Source organism: Tachysurus fulvidraco, chromosome 7 (genome assembly GCF_022655615.1).
Source record: "Tachysurus fulvidraco isolate hzauxx_2018 chromosome 7, HZAU_PFXX_2.0, whole genome shotgun sequence".
Taxonomy (NCBI): Eukaryota; Metazoa; Chordata; class Actinopteri; order Siluriformes; family Bagridae; genus Tachysurus; species Tachysurus fulvidraco.
In genome coordinates this window covers 28,237,160-28,258,472 of record NC_062524.1, presented here as the reverse complement: position 1 = coordinate 28,258,472, position 21,313 = coordinate 28,237,160, and the positions used below count along the sequence as shown (strand labels likewise).

Here is a 21,313-nt window from a genome sequence, read left to right as displayed (position 1 = left end):
AACAAAAATAAACTAGATTTGTAAAGTTTTTCAAGTTTTTTTTTGGCTTTGAAGGTGCAAGTATTCGCAAAGGCCGGTGCTTTTTGGAGGCAAGTGGACAGGAAGATTGTGAAAGCTACTGGACCGCTAGGGTGCCAATACTTTTGTAGGCGAGCGGACATGAGCATGTGACGTGATCCAAATACCCGTGAGTCAGTTCCCCTCATTGTGCTGAGTGTTTTCATATATGACATGTCCATGTTGTGCTAATTTTTAATTTCACTTATTTTGGGTGTGGGGCTACATGTGACGTCACGTGATGTCACCAGAATACCCGGTGGGGTGCCAATACTTTTGGCGAAAAGTGGCTACTGAGGGTTTGGACATTTCATGTCAATTCTGCAGTCTTTATGGGATTCTACTTATTATTATTGCATAGAACACAGAACAGAAGCCGTGCCTGAGCTCTGCGCATGCTGCGTGTGAGAGCTTGGAGGACTTTTTGGAATTCCCCATTCAAGTCTCTGGAATGTTCGATCGTCGACTACGGGAAAACCGAAAGTTCCGATCGGAACCCTGAAATAAAAGTTCGTCCGGAGAAAGGTCCTAAAGAACCTGTCCGAGTTTGGTGTAAATCGCTCGTAAACTTGCCGAGTTATAAACCTCCAAATGTTTATAATGGAGGTCTATGGGAAAAAAGCTATGAGCTTCCATACCAGAAATGCCGGAATTCTGATCGCTTAGAAAAGTAATAGCAACCAACTACAGACCAGGGTCTACGACATATCTGGGTTTGGTGCATGTGGCTCGAAAGCCCTAGGCCACATTTTTTTCGTAGATTTTTGGCTTAGAATAATAATAATAATGATAGTAACTAGATTTGTAAAGTTCGTCACGACAAACTTTGATGTTGGTTTTGATGGTGCAAGTATTTGCAAAGGCCGGTGCTTTTTGGAGGCGAGTGGACAGAAAGATTGTGAAAGCTACTGGACCACTAGGGTGCCAATACTTTTGGAGGCAAGCGGGCAGTTCCCCTCGTTGTGCTGAGTGGTTTGATATGTCACATGTCCATGTTGTGAAAATTTTTAATTTTCACATGACATCACTATACAGTATATGACATCACTGTATAAATAGTACACGTCACGTGACGTGACCAGAATACCCGTGGGGCAGTTCCCCTCATTGTGCTGAGTGTTTTGATATGTCACATGTCCATGTTGTGCAAATTTTTGATTTTGCTTGTTTTGGGGGCGGGGCTACACGTGACGTCACGTGGTGTTGAGTGACGTCACCTGAATACCCGGTGGGGTGCCAATACTTTTTGCAAAAAGTGGCTACTGAGGGTTTGGACATTTATGTCAATACTGCAGTCATTATGGGATTCTACTTATTATACTGCATAGAACAGTACATGTAATACTTAATGTTGGATGTATTGTGTGTGTGTGAGCTTAGAGGACTTTTCGGAATTCCCCATTCAAGTCTATGGGATGTTCGATCGTCGACTACGGGAAAACCGAAAATTCCGTCGGGACTCTGGAATAAAAATTTGGACTGGAGTAAGGTCCTAAAGAACCTGTCGAGTTCGGTGTAAATCGCTCGAAAACTTGCCGAGTTATAAACCTCAAAATTTTATAATGGAAGTCTATGGGAAAAAAGGCCACTTTGAGCTTCCGTACCTGGAATGCCAGAATTCTGATCGCTTAGAAAAGTAAGAGCAACAAACTTTAAACCAGGGTCTTTGACATGTCCGAATTTGGTGCATGTGGCTCGAATGTTGTAGAAGCCAACAAAATAATAATAAGCTTATAACGGAAATCAGAATGTTGGCTTCTACAAAGCCAACATAATAATAATAATAATAATAATAATAATAATAATAATAATAATAATAATAATAATAATAATAAGCTTATAACGGAAAAAAAAGCCAACATAACTAGATTTGTAAAGTTCGTCACGACAAACTTTGATGTTGACTTTGATGGTGCAAGTATTCGCAAATGCCGGTGCTTTTTGGAGGCGAGTGGACATAAGGGTCAGTGTTACTTTTGAAGGCAATTGGACAGAAAGATTGTGAAAAGTACTGGACCGCTAGGGTGTCAATACTTTTGGAGGCAAGCAGACATGAGCATGTGACGTGATCCAAATACCCGTGACGCAGTTTCCCTCATTGTGCTGAGTGTTTTGATATGTCACATGTCCATGTTGTGCAAATTTTTGATTTTCAAATGACATCACATGACCTCAGGTGACATGACCAGAATACACGTGAGGCACTTCCCCTCATTGGGCTGAGTGTTTGGATATACAGTATAACATGTCCATGTTGTGCTAATTTTTGATTTCATTTATTTTGGTGGCGAGGCTACGCGTGACGTCACCAGTAAACCCGGTGTGGTGCCAATACTTAATACTTTATGTGGACAAAAGTGACTACTGAAGGTTTGCACATTTCATGTCAATAGTACAGTCATTATGGGATTCTACTTATTATTATACTGCATAGAAGAGTACATGTAATTTTTACTGTTGAATGAACGATAGATAGATAGATAGATAAATGGATAGATAGATAGATAGATAGATAGATAGATAGATAGATAGATAGATAGATAGATAGATAGATAGATAGATAGATAGATAGATGTGGTAAGTGTATTGACTGGGGGCCAATACTTTTGGAATCATAGGATTGATAGTGTGGAGTTGAGAGTTACATGTATTGAGAGTCTCCTTTACATCTACAGAGAACACAGAAGAGAAACCATGCCTGAGCTCTGCTCACGCTGCGTGTTAAGAATTCCCCATTCAAGTATATGGGAGTTTTGATTGTCGACTACGGGAAAACGGAAAGTTCCGTCGGAACCCCGGAACCTCGAAAACCTGCCGAGTTATAAACCTCCAAAGTTTATAATGGAAGTCTATGGGAAGAAAGGCCACTTTGAGCTTCCGTACCGGGATTTCCGGAATTCCGATCGCTTAGAACAGGAAAAGAAACAAACTTCAGACCAGGGTCTACGACATATACGGCATGTGGCTCTAAAGCCCTAGGCCGCATGAAATTTTATAAAAAGTTGTCTAAGAAAAATAACTCCAGCAGGAAAACAGAATGTTGGCCAACAGAAAAAGGACGTAACAATGTAAAATATCAGCACATTTTTTAGTGTTGTGTAAAATACTGATTTTGGTGGAAGCAGCAATTTAGTTTGTAAAACATCAGGAAGACATTATATTATATATTTGAAACATATTACACAAGTCTGTAGAGAAAGTCTGGACACTTAACATTCATCACTAATGAGGTAGGGCAAGGCAGCAGAGGGAAGGAAAAACAACCTGAGGCAACGTGAGAGATAAACCTGAGAGGATCCAGACACAAAAAGTGCTCCTGTATCTTCATCATCAAGGTGTCCAGTTAAGAGGGCAAATCTGGCCGTGTTCACGGGGTGAGAGGGGCATATACTCTGTCTCTGGTCATTCACAGCAACACTAGTCAATTGTCTATGTCTATGAGTATGTGAAGATAAAGTGAAGAAAGTGAAGATAAAGTGAAGAAAGCTTTAATTCGAATGTGTCACTCTGACCTATGACAGAACATGAGAAGTGCAAAAACATGCATATTTTATATCATATAGTGATGTGTTGTATTATTTGGATCTCCTCACGTCTGAATACACCACAGGGTCTCTCTCTACTTCAGCATCCGTTACTGTGGAGTTTTCTTCCTGTAACACAGCAGAATATTTCACTATCTGAATCAGGAGGAGACTTTATCACTCCTGTGAATTTATACCAAATCATTTTCCCCACAACTTTACCTCTTTATCTCTCTCTGCACTGTGAGCTTTAATATCAGTGTAAGTCACTTCCCCGGGTGTTTCTGTAACTAAAGAAAAAAATAATCAGATTAAATGTTACTGAACTGAACAAATATAAAAACTGAACTAAACACATGAACAGAAAGATTCATTACTTACCTTTCTTTTCTTTATTTTTCAGCCGAATCCCCCAAATTATTAATATTATAATTAATAACACAAAAAGTCCAGCAGATATCAGAGCAGGAAGCAGTGAAGAGGGATGATCATCTGTACAGATTGAGATATAATCATAAATGTAAGCAGTTTATTATTTAAAAAAGAAAAGATTAGTACAGATTTTTAATATCAGTTCCTTCAATAAGTTTGTAGTTGTTATAAAAATATAGATCATGTGTTGATGTATAACATAAAAGTCTATCACAGGGTTTATACAACACACACTAAGACCTGTGCTGAAGTAAACTACAGATCACTGAAGTACTGATGAAGTATTTACTATATCTGAACAATCTGAAGAGTAAAAACACTAAAGATTAAACCGGGAAAGTGTTTATTCACCTCTGTCTCACTCCATCATGAATATTCATTATTCTTTTCTTAACTACAGTAAAGTGATGAGAGTTTAGACTCACTGACGTACCTGAGACGTCACAGAGCTGTGTGATGTTGAGAGAAGTTGTTTTATTGCTGACAGGGTTTGCAGACACACAGATGTAAGTGTTAGTGTCATTGTGTTGTATTTGAAGTGAGAGATTGAGGGGAACACTGAGATCTGTGTTATTGGTGATGGAGATTCTCTCATTCTCTCTGTACCAGGATAACTTCACATCTTCTCCATTCTCCACAGAACACAGGAGGAAACTCGACTCTGTGGAAATCACACTTCGCTTTCCTCTTTCATTTATTATTACTGGAGTTGATACTGGAGCTAAAAACACAAACACATTAAATACTTTAGTCACATGAAGCAGAATGCATCTTTAATCATTAACAGAATTCCCACTCAATGTAGAAAATAATTTCCCAGGACTTCAGGATTATTTCTACACCCATGATGCCAGTAGAAAGCTGTGATGTAGCAGGGTTACTGTTTCACCCTGAAGATTATTTCCCTATAACAGCAGCACATCCACAAGTGTTTTATTACTTTTATACAACAGAAATTTCCCCAAACATGCATTTTTTTATTTAATAATGAAAATCTGATTATTTGTTTAAAGTTACATTTAATTACAGTGAATAAACACTTCTGTCCTGAAGAGATAAAAAACTTACAGCTGTAAAACTAAAAATTACAGCTTTACCTCTGGCTGTTACAAAGCACTGACACTGGAGACTCCATAAATCTCTTTACTTCACCAAATCAACATCAATATTTATTTAATACAAGTTGTATTTATTTATTTTTTATTTATGATGAAGTTATGAGACTGAACACGGACATGAAGGAGACATGAAACACTTTTACTCACCATAAACACTGACACTGAAAGTCCTAGATGAGAAACTTCCATTGATGACTTGTAATAAATAAACTCCAGAATCAGTTCTGCTGATGTTCCTGAAGGTTAAAGCTCCACTGATTCTGTCCAGCTGCAGTCGCTCTTTAAACCTCTCATTGATGTCTGTAACAGTTTCTCCTTTATACACATAACTGTCCAATATCTTTTCCTCTAGTTTCTCAGGTCCATAAAACCAAACTATACGAGCATGACTCTGAATCCCAGTTATCCCAGTATGGAGAGTTATAGTGGTTCCTTCCACTTCCTGCAGTGTGACCGTCTCGTCTCCAGCTTCACACAGTAAACCTGCATCACAGCTTCAGCTTCATCATTTCACTCACAAACTATACTGTGATGTGTGATTGTGAAGGAAAAACACAAACTTACAGCACAGCAGGAGAAGAAGAGTCCTGAGAGTCCTGATTTCTGCTACAATATTCACCAGGATTTGTCCCATTGCCCTGAACATCATCGTCACTAAAGAACTTTGGGATCGATGAAGTTCATCAACATCACTTCTGTAGCTGCTGTTCACAACCAACATTACTGTTAGATTAACATGAATAAAAATGTGAGTACATTCACAAGATCTGGAGCAAATGTATTTTTATATTCCTCACCTGAGGCTTCCAGTAGCTGATAAAACACCGGTTTGATTCCATGCACCAACACCATCTACGTTACAGAGCTGATGTTCTGATGTTCACAATTCACCAAATGGACCTTAACCTGAGGAAACAAACATAAAACCTACATCAGCTGCAGTATTTGCAGCACAATTTTTATTAGTTTAAGTTTACTTATACATTTAATATTTACTTTCACTTCAAAAAAGTGACATGTTAACTGGCTAAATTAAATGTCTTCCTCGGCATAGAGAGAACAAACCCATACAGGACTTCTCATATATGAGAAGGGAACAAAACGACAGATAAAATCATGTTAGAAATGCTCGGCTGGCCAAACACACACATCTTTTACTTTTGATGAACTGACAGACAGACAGACAGACAGACAGACAGACAGACAGACAAACCTTTATTGTCATTACATAGTACAGGTACACAATAATGAACTACAGTTTGGCATCTACCAGAAGTGCAAAGAGTACAATTAAGATTCAAGAAGCTTTTATTGTCATTACAACCATATATATCTGTTACAGTACACAGTGACATGAGACAACGTTTCTCCAGGATCAGGGTGTACCATAAAACAAAGACAGAGCTAAAGGACTTAGTAAGTTAGTCCTAGATATATAAAGTGCACCTTTGTAACCTCTTGTACACAGTGCAGGACTGTAAATACTGTATGTTCAGACAATACTGCATGCAGTAATACTAGAATAAACACAGTGTTATATAATGTTATATAAGGGCAAAAAGGACATCTGGTCGTGAGGCCCGAATGCTTCAGTACCTTTTTCCAGATGGCAGGAGGGTGAAGAGTGTGTGTGAGGTGTGTGTGGGGTGAAGAGTGTGTATGTGGTGTGTGTGGGGTCCACAATGCTGTTTACAGTTACAGCATTTAGCAGACGTGCCAGAACAGAGAAGAGTCTTGTAGTAAATATCCTGAGAGATGGTGGCAACGCAGAGGACTACAACAGAGCCAGGGCCAACCTGAAAAGAGGCATCAGGAGCCAGACATACATACAAAATCCACATAGAAGAGCACTTCCACAACTCTGACCCCAGACGCATGTGGAATCCAGACCATCACAGACCGATATCTCGATCTCAACCAACCAGCAGTGCCTTCCTACTGGAAGAACTCAATAATGTTTTTGCACTTTTCAATCAAGGCATAGGACATTTCACCTCAATTGCTGACTCTGCTACTGCTCACAGTTCACTTTCACTATTAACAATGGACGTCTATTCAGCATTTAGCAGAGTGGATGCACGCAAGGCAGCTGGTCCGGACGGCATACCGGGACGAGTTCTCATGTGCTGGACAAATGGCACAAGTTTTCACTGACATTTTCAACCGGTCACTGGCCCAAGCCACGGTTCCTACATGCCTGAAGTCTACATCATACATCATACCAGTGCCTAAGCACTCAGCTGCCGATTGCCTGAATGACTTTCACCCAGTTTCACTCACCCCTATTGTTATGAAGTGTTTTGAGAAACTGGTTCTGAGTGACATCACTGTGGGCCCACACCAGTTTGCCTAGCCTGAAGGTGGTTGACAGAAGATGGTCCACAGGTTGACAGAAGATGCAGTTTCCTCTTTATTCAGCCCTCACCCACCTGGATAAAAACAACACCTACATCAGAATGCTGTTCATTGGCTTTAGCTCTGCGTTCAATACAGTTCTCCCCACTGTACTGATCACTAAGCTCAGTGAGCTGGGAATTTGCACCTCCACTTGCAGATGGATTCTGGACTTTCTCACCAACAGACCTCAATCTGTTAAGTTGGGAAAACAGGTATCCTCAACCCTCATTCTGAACACTATCATCTCTACTCTACACCCTGTTCACCCTCCCCTTTCACACGCAGTTAGCAGGTGGTTATCCATGTTAGGCTAAAAACACACCCTAGGCTAAAAATTAACCCTAGGCTAAAACCTAACCCTAGTCGGACGGCTCTCCCATCCATTCTACTCTCCGATGTTTGCTCCCTGGACAATAAACTGGTCTACATCTGACTTGAATGGTCTACATGGTGAGAGTTTGGAAACTGCTGCATGTTTGTTTTCACGGAGACGTGGCTCAGAGACTCCGCCATTCAGCTGGACGGGATCACCTCATTTAGAGCTGACAGAAATGCAGCTATGTGCGGTAAGACTCGTGGTGGTGTACGTGTTTACATTAGCACTGAGACTCGTGGTGGTGGTGTGTGTGTATTTACATTAACACTGAGACTCGTGGTGGTGGTGTACGTGTTTACATTAGCACTGAGACTCGTGGTGGTGGTGTGTGTGTATTTACATCAACACTGAGACTTGTGGTGGTGTGTGTGTTTACATTAGCACTGAGACTCGTGGTGGCGTACGGTGTGGGAACTGTGTTAGCACATCGTATGAAAGATGCACTGACCACAAACCTCTACTCAGTCTACTAAATGAATTAAAGGCTGTACCTCAAATGGCATCTCAATGAATTATGAGGTGGGCAATAATGTTGGGAGCATATGAGTATGTGATATATGTGATAGAGTTGGGAGAGATCATGGAAAAGCAGATGCCCTCAGTCGTCTTCCTGTGTTACAACAATCTGAGGAAGAACCAGAGGAAGAACAGGTACTGATGCTGGACAGTGTAATGGACCCCTTAACTATAGCAGAGCACATTAGGCACTGAACTAATAAAGATCCTGTTTTATCAAGAGTGTGTGAGTATGTGCTTAAAGGCTGGCCTGATCACAATACATCTGAATTTATATTTTATAAGTAAAGACAGCAAGAGCTCAGAGTTCAGAATGGATGTGTGCTGTGGGAGCCCGTGTTCTTATTCCAGTACAAGGACGTTTGAGTTTGTTGGAGCAGCTGCATCAGTTCCACGCAGTTATGTCAAAAACGAAGGTGTTGGCCAGAAGTTATATTTGGTGGCTGAAACTGGATGCTGATATTGCAGAAAAAAGCCCCTGCAAGGGCACCAGCCATGGGAGTGGCCCAGACAACCCAGGAGGAGAATTCATATGGAATATGCAGGTCCATTTCTGGGTTTAAATGCTCTTATTTCTAACTGATGCTCATTCTAAGTGGATTGATGTCTATCCGGTAACTACAGCAACAACAGATAATACATTGGAGTGTTTATGGAAAAGTTTCAGTGTACATGGGATTCCTGAAATGAAGCTCTTCTTCACAGGCTTTTAATAATGACCAGCCATTACATTACTGCCACTTGCTGGACAAACATATATAGATCTCACCATACAAAACCTTTTCTTTTTAGAACAAAAAAAGTTTTTTCTTTCTGTTGTTTCCTTTGATGTTATTATGAATGTAATGCATAATAATTGAACACACTGTGATCCTCACTCACTTTCTACCGCTTTATCCGAACTACCTCGGGTCACAGGGAGCCTGTGCATATCTCAGGTGTCATCAGGCATCAAGGCAGGATACACCCTGGACGGAGGGCCAACCCATCACAGGGCACATACACACACACACTCTCATTCACACACTACGGACAATTTTCCAAAGATGCCAATCATGCATGTCTTTGGACCGGAGGAGGAAAGCGGAGTACCCAGAGGAAACCCCCGAGGCAGGGGGAGAACATGCAAACTCCACACACACAAGGCGGAGGCAGGAATCAAACCCCGACCCTGGCGGTGTGAGGCGAACATACTAACCACTAAGCCACCTTGTCCCCACACTGTGATCCTGTATATTGTATTTAAGATTTACTTAAGACCACTTTATTGCGAAATAAAGATTTCACCAGCTTTTTTTCCACTTCCTCAAAAAATAACACCTTTACAAGTGTGTCGATTTGGGTAGGGAATATCCAGGGAACACTCAACTGTCCCTAGCAATAATTCGACCAAGCCTATATATATTTATACATAGTCACTGATTTCCATCTGTGTCTTGTGCTTTTTTACTTATTTCATTTAACATTCATCCAGGAATCATTAAATAAGATGAAAAATATTTTATAACAGCGTTCTGTAAAAATTTGTTTAACACAAACGGTTAACAGATTTACCCCCTGCAATGAATCCCACCTCTGTAACTCACCTCTCTAAAAGGATTGGCCTTTTTTGAGTCCTGCCTCTCTAACCCACGTCGCTGTTTGGCTTTGTCTTTCTTGCTAATATGTTGAGGTCGGATGAGTAAGGAAGTATACTTATAACAATTTTATGAACAAAATACGGGGAATGTTGTGTCACACACCGATTCAGGGGCAGTGTTTTTCACAGTACATTACAATCCCATATTAAATTAATGAGTTGCAAATTTAAACATTAGTGTAGATCTGTAGATAGTGTAGATCTGGACTTTGAATGAAAGCCAAATCAACCGCAACCAAAACACATTGCAGTTCAAAAGCTGTCAAACAAGGGCCTTCATTTTCAGGAAAGTTGGTATAAGTAGTATCCATGGCTTCACTATAGCCCAGAGTAAAGTGGATCCTTTGCTTTCACTGTGTAAAAACATACACAATAAAGAAAAGTACACTTTCCAAAAAGGCAGACACTGTATTCTCCTCAAAAGGATACAGCAACTGGAAAAATGCTCGTCAGTTTTGAACGCCACCAGAATAGTAAGTTGCACCATCATGCACTTACAGTTTGTGTTCAAGAAGCATCGCCTGTAGATTCACAACTTTCAAGTGCCTTGGCAAAGCAACAAGAGGATGCTAGGTATTGCCTGCAAAATATTGTGGGTTCAGTACAGTTCCTTGCTAGGCAGGTTATGGCACTTCGAAGCTATGGAACAGAAAATGGGAATCTTTTTTAGCTTTTAAAATTGAAAGCCAATGATGATGCACATCTCTCTAGTTGGCTATCCCGTTGTCATGACTATACTTCTCCTTCTGTGCAAAATGAGATTTTGCAAATGTTAGGAAATTGTATTGTCAGAGGCATTGCAGTCTCTATCCAGTCTCTTCCAGTTTTGCAGTACTCACTCATTATAGATTTCAATTAGGATGTCTCAGGATTAGAGCAAGAATCTATAAGTTTTAGATATGCGGACCATGACCTGCTACCACAAGAGGTTTTTGTTGGGTTGTATGAAGTGTCATGGACTACTGGAGAGGACATTGCTAGAGTGGCTGTGGATGCACTCATGAGGCTAAATATTCTGGAGCACAAACAAAGCTAAAGAAACAGCAGCCATTGGTATTACATATATGTGTGCATTGTGAGTCACATTGTCTTAACTTGATCACACAATCTGCATGCCTAGCCAGTCCTGTGATACGAGATGCCTTACAGTGGGTCCATGAGCTAGGGACATTAACCCAACAGTGTGGAAATGTCAAGTCTATAAAAACACTTTTAGATCTAATACTGAAGTGACTAATATTCTAAGAAGAATGTCAGTTGAATTGAGAGGCCTTTTTGATCAAGTTGAAACCCTTGTCAGGCTGCTTTTAGTGGTCCCAGTGTCATCAGCTGAGACTGAAAGACGTTTAATGCTCTCCGAAGACTAAAAACATGTCTCAGAACAACAATGACACAAGTGAGACTGAACAGTATTGCTGTTTGCCATGTCCACCAGGACAAACTGGACAAAATCGATGTGAAACAAATATGCCAGCAGTTTATTTCTGGTAAAGACAAACGTAGACATGTGTTTGGCTTGTTCAAATAGCAAGTCACAGTACACACTAAGCTCTCAGTTTTTATGATGTGGCTAGTTACCAATTATATAGTATATATAAATATATATTGTTGTTTAATTCACAAAATTAAGTAATTAATACATTGTGTTCTGTGATGTAATGTGTTGTTTTCAGTGTTGTAATGTAATGGAGTACAAATACTTCGTTACTGTAAATTTCATGTATCTGTACTTTACTTCGCTATTTAAATTTGTCAACTTTCACTTTTACTCCACTACATTTATTAGATAAAATGCATACTTTTACTTCGTTATATTTCCACTAAGCGTCTTCGTTACTTGCTACTACAAAATAAAATCAGAAGAAATGTGTGTGACTGGAATAAGGGAGGTTTGGTGAATCACTGTTCCTAGATTACATTACGCTCCGCACGCTCTACGGAGGACAGGTACGCGCAGCGTGCACGCGCAGTCAGAGCTGGAGGCGTTTATCTATAACATTAATCAGCGGAAATGTCACTATTCTTATTACCAGAGTTGTAGCACAAACAAAATGTTAATGCAAACAATCCATTCAGTACTAAATAAAAATAACATTTATTGATTTGGTCTTTGTGTTTGTCTTTGTCTTGTGAATATTTTTATATTAATGACTGCATTCATTGGACACACTGTTAGTAGAGAATGCACACATACATGAACTGATTTGATTCAAGACTGGCATCATTACATCATGCATAAAATTTTGGTGTCCACTTTCGCCATTTAATAACACAATAACTTTTGGCTTACTATGTAGTCATATAATATATAATATAAAACTCTTCTTGTTTTAAATTCTCACTGAGGGCTAAAACCACTAAAAATAAAACCCTAGAACCGCACCTGCTCTTATACCTACCGAAAATCACTGAAATTTTACTTTTTACTTTTACTTCAAATACTTAAGTACAGTAAATATCAGAAAATGACTTTTGATACTTAAGTACAGTAAATATCAGATACTTTAAGACTTTTACTTGAGTAATATTCTAAAAGGTAACTTTCACTTCTACCAAAGTCTTTTTCTAGTACGATACTTGTACTTTTACTCGAGTATCGCTTTCTAGTACTTTATACAACACTGGTTGTTTTTCTGGAGCAGATCTGGAGGAAATCTGCTTGTTCAGGTTTTTTTACTTGCCCTGCTAGAATTCTTACTGGCATCATAAATGTCAAAAGCAAACTTACGCCCTTGCACCTTTATATCCGGTCGCCTCCAAAAATCACCGTCTTTATGAAAACTTCATCAAAGCAACATCAAAGTTTTGTCGCGCCGAACTTTACAAATCTAGTTCTATAGTGTAAATAAACAGTAATGCACTTTACCTCACTGTGACCTTAGTGCTGAATGTCTCTGCTGGGAGTGTTGTCTTTACAGTCCTTAATCCCATGGAGCAAGAACTCATCTATTTTATTCGCTTACTATTTTTACGGTCTCCCCACTCACCTCCCCCCCGCTGGGCATTCGCTAAATTCCACGACGTAAAGTCGGCGTGTATCCGGAGGTCTTGGAAAAACGCCCTTTTTCAAAACAAAAGAGCATACTATGGAGGACAAAATAGTCATACAGGTAGATTTATTTTAGAAAACAAATAAACAACCAAAAACTACGGTTAGGGTTACGTTTTAAATAGGCCACGCCTACCCGATGACGCAATGTCTGTTACGCTGTTCTGAAATGTGCATCCCGTCTCGCTGTCTGTTCGGGAAGCATGATCATGACCAGGGGCAGTTCTAGGGGTTCATCTTTAGGGGTTTTATCCCTCAGTGAGAATTTAAAACAAGAAGAATTGTATATTATATATTATATGACTACATAGTAAGCCAAAAGTTATGGTATTATTTAAAATGTCAAAAGTGGACACCAAAATTTTATGCATGATGTAATGATGCCAGTCTTGCATCAAATCAGTTCATGTATGTGTGCGTTCTCTACAAACTGTGTGTCCAATGAATGCAGTTTATTATTTATAGTGTGTCCAATGAATGCAGTCATTAATAAACAAATATTCACAAGATATTTTGCGGCTTTTCGCTGATTAACCTTATAGATAAACGCAGCTCTGACTGACTCTGTGCTTCTCCGGTCAGATAAAGCAGACAGCTGATGATGCACTATTAAAAGACTACAACACACGCGCGTAAAAGCAAAGTAAAAAAAAAATCGCTCTTGGATCAAACTGATAAATAACTTTCTTTCCCATCGACGACATGTCCTGCATTTTAACGTCATTTTTATTTTTGAAAGTAAAATTACACTTATAGTTTTAGGGTGGCTGAGATCACAGACAGGGGCCTGGAGCCACCCTAAAAAAGGGCTAGAACCGCCCCTGACCATGACCATTTTGATTTTGAATCTTTCCTGTTAAAATTCTCATCTACAACTAACTTCCCTGTAACTTTGACACACCGGTATCATCTACAGGGCTCTGAAGTTTTAAAGACAGGCAAAAGTGACATTTTAAATATCTTATTTTATAAATCTTCCTGAAGTGATTTTATGAAGAAGAAACTAAGACTGAAAATGGGACCCAGGCTGACAGCAGTTAGTGTGAATACTGTTAAGTCATAACTTCTCTGTGCTATAAATACTTCCTCCTTCCAAATCCCTGAGCTCATGTTAAACCATACACTGATAGGAGCAGCACAGATTCAAATACTTTCAGTAATCCTGTCCAAAAATAAAGCTCAGGGAACAAAATGTGGCGTGTTTTAAACGCAGCATACAATTGAGTGGTAAACTGTAAATTATATACTTCAGTGATACTGACGGAAAGGACAAAAGGAAAAATGTGTGGAGAAACTGTTACTATGGCTTCTGAAACTACTTAATATTTCAGCAGAACTCAGGACTCTTCACCTGCACCACTGTATGTTTACACCTTCACTGTACAACAGGATAAACTGTACATTAAACAGAAAGAGTTTAACTAGACAAATAATAAAACTCCCTAACTAATCATTAGGTTAAACATCTATCTATCTATCTATCTATCTATCTATCTATCTATCTATCTATCTATCTATCTATCTATCTATCTCTCTATCTATCTATCTATCTATCTATCTATCTATCTATCTATCTATCTATCTATCTATACAACAAATAACAATAAATGTTGATGTTGACGTGACATACGGCCAAATACGGTGACCCATACTCAGAATTTTTTCTCAGCGTTTAACCCATCCAAAGTGCACACACACACAGCAGTGAACACACACATACACACACTGAAGTAATTATACTGACGTACTTGCCCCTTAACGACACATGTGTTCGGATTGCGTAGGAAACCCTTCCGCGCCCCCACTAAGCAGAGTGTCTTAATTGGCACGAGTTCGTGTTGGAAAAACAAGATCAACTATCAAAGTTGGTCTTACCCCGAACGCAGGTGTCCTTCAAAGTCCCCTCGGTCTTCTAACAAAGGCTCCTCTCCAAGGTCTTCTACTTAATCTATTGTTTGAATCTTTAAATGAAGGAGGCAGACTTAGACCTTTTTGTCTTTTCAGGATCCTCAGAATGGGAGGCCTTGTTTTTATTAAAAGTAATATAATACAGATAGATGTGTGTAATATATGTAAAGTAAAATAAAATTACAAATAAAAAGTGCTTCAAATAATCAAACAGTACTAGAATACGTAAAAGGTATTAAGACGCAAAGATTATAACAAACCAAGAAACACTCAAGTGTAAGTGTAAGTGTAAGCTTGCGTTTGTTCTATGATGTACCTAAAGTATAAAATGCACTAAGGCTGATTACAACAGAATGCACACTCAATGTGATTCAAGGCGAGCTTTTATACTTTTTTACTGTGGCCAGTTAGATTTATTATTATTTATTTGCTGAGAACCAGTATTAAGAAAACCAGTATCAGGTATGTAGAGTCCTGTAACTCCATCCCGTACATGCCAGTGTCTGATAACATCTCTTGCATGCCACTGGCTCTCAACAACACACACACACACACACACACACACACACACACACACACACACACACACACACACACACACACACACAGCAGTGGGCAGCCATTTATGCTGCAGCGCCCGGGGAGCAGTTGGGGGGGGTTCAGTGCCTTGCCCATTAGGCCATGACTTGCAGTGTGTACTTCATCACAATGGTGTGTGTGTGTTTGTGTGTGAAGTTTTGACAACAGTTAAGACTGACATCTCCAACCTCCATCACACAACAATACCCTTTTCACCACCTTCTCTGGGTCAGCATCCTGTAACCTGGCCTTTTTAGGGGGTTTTCCTCTCATGGCGGATGACAGAATGCTTAGTCAGCTTTTAGTTGACATCTTTAAAAGACAGATCCATGATTAATGTATCCATGGCCAGGATATTAATTATGACATAATTTTAAAAGTGACCTTTAACACAGACGATGCAATACACTTTAATTTATTTTGTGCTAATAAAATTATTAAGCCTATTTGGAGAGAGATGTTTAATGTGACAAAATGTCAGTCATTGTGTGATAACGAACATATGAATAGACCTAGACCAGGGGTTCTCAAACGTTTTCGGTGTGCGACCCTTGTATACAGTGCATCCATACTTTATTTATGTCGTAAAACATTCCAAAACTTAATATGTGAATTAAACAAAACATATTAAATTATACAATGTAGTGCTGTTGGTTAGTAGCTTTATTTTTCTGACATTTAATTACACAGAATTTATGATACATTCATTATTTTATAAAATGCCATAAAGCCAGGGCCCCCTGGCACCATCTCAGGGACCCAATTTGAGAACCACTGACCTAGACTACTTGTTCTGAGCAGGTTTTGTCAGTGAACCGCGCTTTATTTCTGCCCGGTTCCATAGAGACAGCGGTGCGGACAGATACATTATGGGCTCTGTGGCTTATTAAATATATTATAAATAGTACGTTTTTCTGCTTGAGAAAGTGACACTTGAGAGCCCTGCATCTATAATAACTTCCCTTCTGTTGTGTTCCAGGATATGAATCTCAGGCCCTCCTGCACTCTGTCAGGTCTTTTGTTTTTGTATTCTTAATCTTTAAGTCGTCATCATCAGTTAGTGTCTGTTGTTCAGCCCTGTTCTGCTTATTAAATATCACTAGTCTGTGTTTAGACACATTTATTGTCTGTGGATTATAGGGCTGTCCTTACTAAAGCTCAGGAATATTCCTCTCTCACATCTAGGGTACAGTTTCTATTAACCATGTTTGTACACACAGCATTTTGATCCGAAATCCCACATCTTTGTAAGATACAGAGTTTGACCACAAGGTGGAAGCAGAGCATAAAGTAAATCATGATCAGACATCCAGGCATTTTATTTGCGAATCTTCCAGAAGTTTCTAGTCATGTGCTGAATCCAAACAAACGGATCTTTTTAAATGAATCTTTGAAGTGAATCGGATCTACAAGAGTCATTTAAAGACATTTCACAGCCTAAACTGGGCTAATAATATTATGGATGTTGAACTGTGTTTTTTTTATGCTGCACACATTGTGTATGGGTCAGAATTATTGGCACCCTTCATCATATTGAACAAAGCTTATCATTTATTTGTACTATTTGGTGTCAACCAGAAGTTTCCCTTAGAATCTGTTTTTTCCTTCCTTTTACCTGAACAATGATCAGCTAATTAGACACAGATTCACATTTAACACACATGTTTTTAATGAACAACCACCAAACACACACAGAACTATTAGCAGAGAACAGAAATAACAAACAGTAACTGTTGTTCTAGTTATTGTAGAGGTTTGTGGTTTGTTCTCAGTGTTCAGCTCTCCATCTCATGCATTAAAGGGGAAGTGGTGATGGACGACTACACTGTAAAATCATTCCTTCATACTATTAAACAAGGCCTGTGAATTTTTTTTAAATACTAAACTCTGCAGAATCTAAAGGTTAAGGCCAATACACAAATCTCCAGATGTAGATCAGATAAAATCTTATTATACTCATTTAAAATTTCACATATAAGAATGAAACCTGTCACATCATGGCTACCTGAGGGTGTACAAACTTATACTCAGTTCAGTCTTCAGTTCAGATCTTGTAAATATAATTTAATCAAACAAAGAGGAGAGAATTTTAAACCTTATTTCCACTAAATAGATCTAAAAAAGTTGTTTCATACCAATCATACGTCTCCATTGGTGAGAGAAAAGTGTGTAGTGAGCGTGTAGAGACTGAACACACTGAGACAGGACTTCCGCCCAGCGCTCTGATGAATGTGGGACAGAAAAGACGCTAAACTAACACTAAGGGAAGGTCGTGAACAACAGCAACACAAATGCACTGAACACAACAGTCTTCACTGATAATGACGTCGAGCAGAAACAGAAACATGCTGGTGAATATTGTAGCAGAAATCAGGACTCTCAGGACTCTTCTTCTCCTGCTGTGCTGTAAGTTTGTGTTTTTCCTTCACAATCACACATCACAGTATAGTTTGTGAGTGAAATGATGAAGCTGAAGCTGTGATGCAGGTTTACTGTGTGAAGCTGGAGACGAGACGGTCACACTGCAGGAAGTGGAAGGAACCACTATAACTCTCCATACTGGGATAACTGGGATTCAGAGGGATGCTCATATAGTTTGGTTTTATGGACCTGAGAAAGCAGAGGAAAAGATATTGATTAGTCAGGTGTTTAAAGGAGAAACTGTTACAGACATCAGTGAGAGGTTTAAAGAGCGACTGCAGCTGGACAGAATCAGTGGAGCTTTAACCATCAGGAACATCAGCAGAACTGATTCTGGAGTTTATTTATTACACGTCATCACTGAACATCTCTCATCTAGGACTTTCAGTGTCAGTGTTTATGGTGAGTAAAAGTGTTTCATGTCTCCTTCATGTCCGTGTTCAGTCTCATAAGTTCATAATCACACTGAAACACCTAGGAGTCATGAGGAATAAACTGGGAATACAGCTGTGAAAAAAGCCTGGAAAATGATCTTCTACACTGAGTGAGAATTCTGCTGATGACCTGCTGTTTAAATGTCTGAGCAGATAAGAAGTAGAATTAAACAGTGGCTTTCATTCTGCTTCATGTGACTAAAGTATTTAATGTGTTTGTGTTTTTAGCTCCAGTATCAACTCCAGTAATAATAAATGAAAGAGGAAAGCGAAGTGTGATTTCCACAGAGTCGTGTTTCCTCCTGTGTTCTGTGGAGAATGGAGAAGATGTGAAGTTATCCTGGTACAGAGAGAATGAGAGAATCTCCATCACCAATAACACAGATCTCAGTGTTCCCCTCAATCTCCCACTTCAAATACAACACAATGACACTAACACTTACATCTGTGTGTCTGCAAACCCGGTCAGCAATAAAACAACTTCTCTCAACATCACACAGCTCTGTGACGTCTCAGGTACGTCAGTGAGTCTAAACTCTCATCACTTTACTGTAGTTAAGAAAAGAATAATGAATATTCATGATGGAGTGAGACAGAGGTGAATAAACACTTTCCCGGTTTAATCTTTAGTGTTTTTACTCTTCAGATTGTTCAGATATAGTAAATACTTCATCAGTACTTCAGTGATCTGTAGTTTACTTCAGCACAGGTCTTAGTGTGTGTTGTATAAACTCTGTGATAGACTTTTATGTTATACATCAACACATGATCTATATTTTTATAACAACTACAAACTTATTGAAGTGACTGATTAAAATTTATGTATTTTTTGTTTTTTAAGTAATAAATTTCACTACATTTATGATTATATCTTAATCTGTACAGATAAACCTGATCCTTTACTGCTTGCTCCCCTGATATCTGCTGGACTTTTTATTTTATTAATTATAACATTAATAACTTTGTGGATTCGGCTGAAAAAGAATAAAACAAAAGGCAAGTAATGAATCTTTCTGTTCATGTGTTTAGTTCAGTTTTTATATTTGTTCAGTTCAGTAACATTTAATCTGATTTAATTTTTCTTTATTTACAGAAAATCCTGATGAACTGGCTTACGCTGATGTGAATATCATCACTCACAGTGCAGAGAGAGATAAAGAGGTAAAGTTGTGGGGAAAATGATTTGGTATAAAATCACAGGAGTGATAAAGTCTCCTCCTGATTCAGATAGTGAAATATTCTGCTGTGTTACAGGAAGAAAACTCCATATTAACGGATTTTGAAGTATAGAGAGACCCTGTGGTGTATTCAGACGTGAGGAGATCCAAATAATTCAGCACATCACTTTTATGTTTTTGCACTTCTCATGTTCTGTCATAGGTCAGAATGACGCACTCGAATTAAAGCTTTCTTCACTTTAGCTTCACCTGCTCATAGACATGGATAATTGACTAGTGTTGCTGTGAATGACCAGGGACAGAGTATATGCCCTTCTCACCCCGAGAGCACGGCCAGATTTGGCCTCTTAACTGGACACCTTGATGATGAAGATACAGGAGCACTTTTTGTGTCTGGTTCCTCTCAAGTTTATCGCTCACGTTGCCTCAGGTTGTTTTTCCTTCCCTCTGCTGCCTTGCCCTACCTCATTAGTGATGAATGTTAAGTGTCCAGACTTTCTCTACATACTTGTGTAATATGTTTCAAATATATAATATACTGTATATGCCTTCCTGATGTTTTACAAAGTAAACACCACAGCGCATTGCTGCTCATCATTGCCTTATTGTATATACGCACCTGATCTCTGTTTATAGTAACAGCAATATATTATACTAATAGCCATATATTTTGTCTATAGCACATACTGTACCATTCTGTAAGTTTCAGTTTATATTAATAGCCATCTGCATATTACTGTCACTATGTGACACGGTGAGACAAAGGCAAGTGAGGATCCAATTGCAGTTTTACTATTTAATAAACAAAACAAGAAACAGGCAGGCAAAACAGGTCGGAACAGGGAACAATGACTCACAACAGGGGAATGAACAAACAGAGTAGATATAGGGAACAAGAACCAATCACAAGACGGAGGCAATCACAGAATGACACAAGACACCTGGGGAAGAGAATGAGTGCAGTTAATGTCCATGGTAACAGATAGGTGGGCGGGGTCAACAATTAACAGCAGGGAAATGACAGCAGACAGAAACAAGGGAAAACACAGACAGTCTCGTTACAATTACATTTTTAGTACATATATATTCACCTGTATATTATGTTCATAGCACATACACATCTGTAAATTACTGTTTATAGTAATAGCCATATTTTGTTACATCCTTCTGTAAATTTCAGTTATAATTATAGTCATCTGTATATTATGTACATAGTACACACACACCTGTAAATTACGTCCATATTATTTAACTTCTCTAAATCTTGTACAAACTGTATATCCTGCACTTACTGCTATTGCACTCTGGTTAGACCTAAACTGCATTTCGTTGCCTTGAATACTTACTTCTAAACGTGTTAAACATCATGGCAGCTTTTATTTGAACCCTCTCACTTTTCAGTTGATCAGAAACAGTGTGACTAATACAGGTGATTGACAGGTACTTCTTGTTGCTCAGGTGTGTGTCTGTGTGTTCAGATTGATTACTTCAATAGTTCATAGGTGAAGACTGAGTTTGTTGTTAAAAATGAGAGCTGTCTATGCACCAAAGCCCACAACTGAAAGAAGCTGAAAAAGCTACAGAAAAGATGAATGGAGCAGGTTGATGATGTCAGAGTTATTGTCAGGGTACTCTGTCTCCATAAGATGCTCGGGTTACTTATGAGGGTGAAGTCTGAGGGTTTA

The 21,313-nt window shown here is 38.9% G+C and overlaps 3 protein-coding genes across 14 annotated transcripts in view; 2 read left to right on the top strand and 1 right to left on the bottom strand.

Moving 5' to 3' along the window:
• Positions 1 to 21,313, bottom strand: part of LOC113649943 (natural killer cell receptor 2B4-like) — a 469,259-nt gene that overhangs the window by 279,881 nt on the left and 168,065 nt on the right. The window contains exons 1-8 of one of the 12 annotated variants that reach the window (XM_047815860.1): positions 12,926 to 13,226; positions 5,929 to 6,037; positions 5,696 to 5,793; positions 5,279 to 5,614; positions 4,447 to 4,734; positions 3,963 to 4,073; positions 3,804 to 3,871; positions 3,651 to 3,710 (exon numbers count right to left, since the gene is read on the bottom strand). The exons of 1 other annotated variant lie outside the window; for it this stretch is intronic. In XM_047815860.1, coding sequence (XP_047671816.1) covers positions 3,651 to 3,710; positions 3,804 to 3,871; positions 3,963 to 4,073; positions 4,447 to 4,734; positions 5,279 to 5,614; positions 5,696 to 5,780 — 948 coding nt within the window. In that variant the 5' untranslated portion in view covers positions 5,781 to 5,793; positions 5,929 to 6,037; positions 12,926 to 13,226. Of the gene's footprint in view, positions 1 to 3,650; positions 3,711 to 3,803; positions 3,872 to 3,962; positions 4,074 to 4,446; positions 4,735 to 5,278; positions 5,615 to 5,695; positions 5,838 to 5,928; positions 6,038 to 6,127; positions 6,153 to 12,925; positions 13,240 to 21,313 lie in introns of those variants that run through there. 10 more of the 12 variants (XM_047815852.1, XM_047815854.1, XM_047815858.1 and 7 more) reach the window with 10 other exon arrangements.
• LOC113649997 overlaps positions 1 to 21,313 on the top strand; it is a 174,692-nt gene that overhangs the window by 140,196 nt on the left and 13,183 nt on the right. The gene's annotated exons all lie outside the window — the stretch shown is intronic.
• Positions 17,854 to 19,479, top strand: LOC125145130 (natural killer cell receptor 2B4-like). Its single transcript, XM_047815949.1, has 4 exons — positions 17,854 to 18,001; positions 18,083 to 18,418; positions 18,679 to 18,966; positions 19,336 to 19,479. Exons 1-4 carry the CDS (start codon positions 17,917 to 17,919, stop codon positions 19,452 to 19,454), a joined length of 828 nt encoding a protein of 275 aa, XP_047671905.1. The 5' UTR covers positions 17,854 to 17,916; the 3' UTR covers positions 19,455 to 19,479.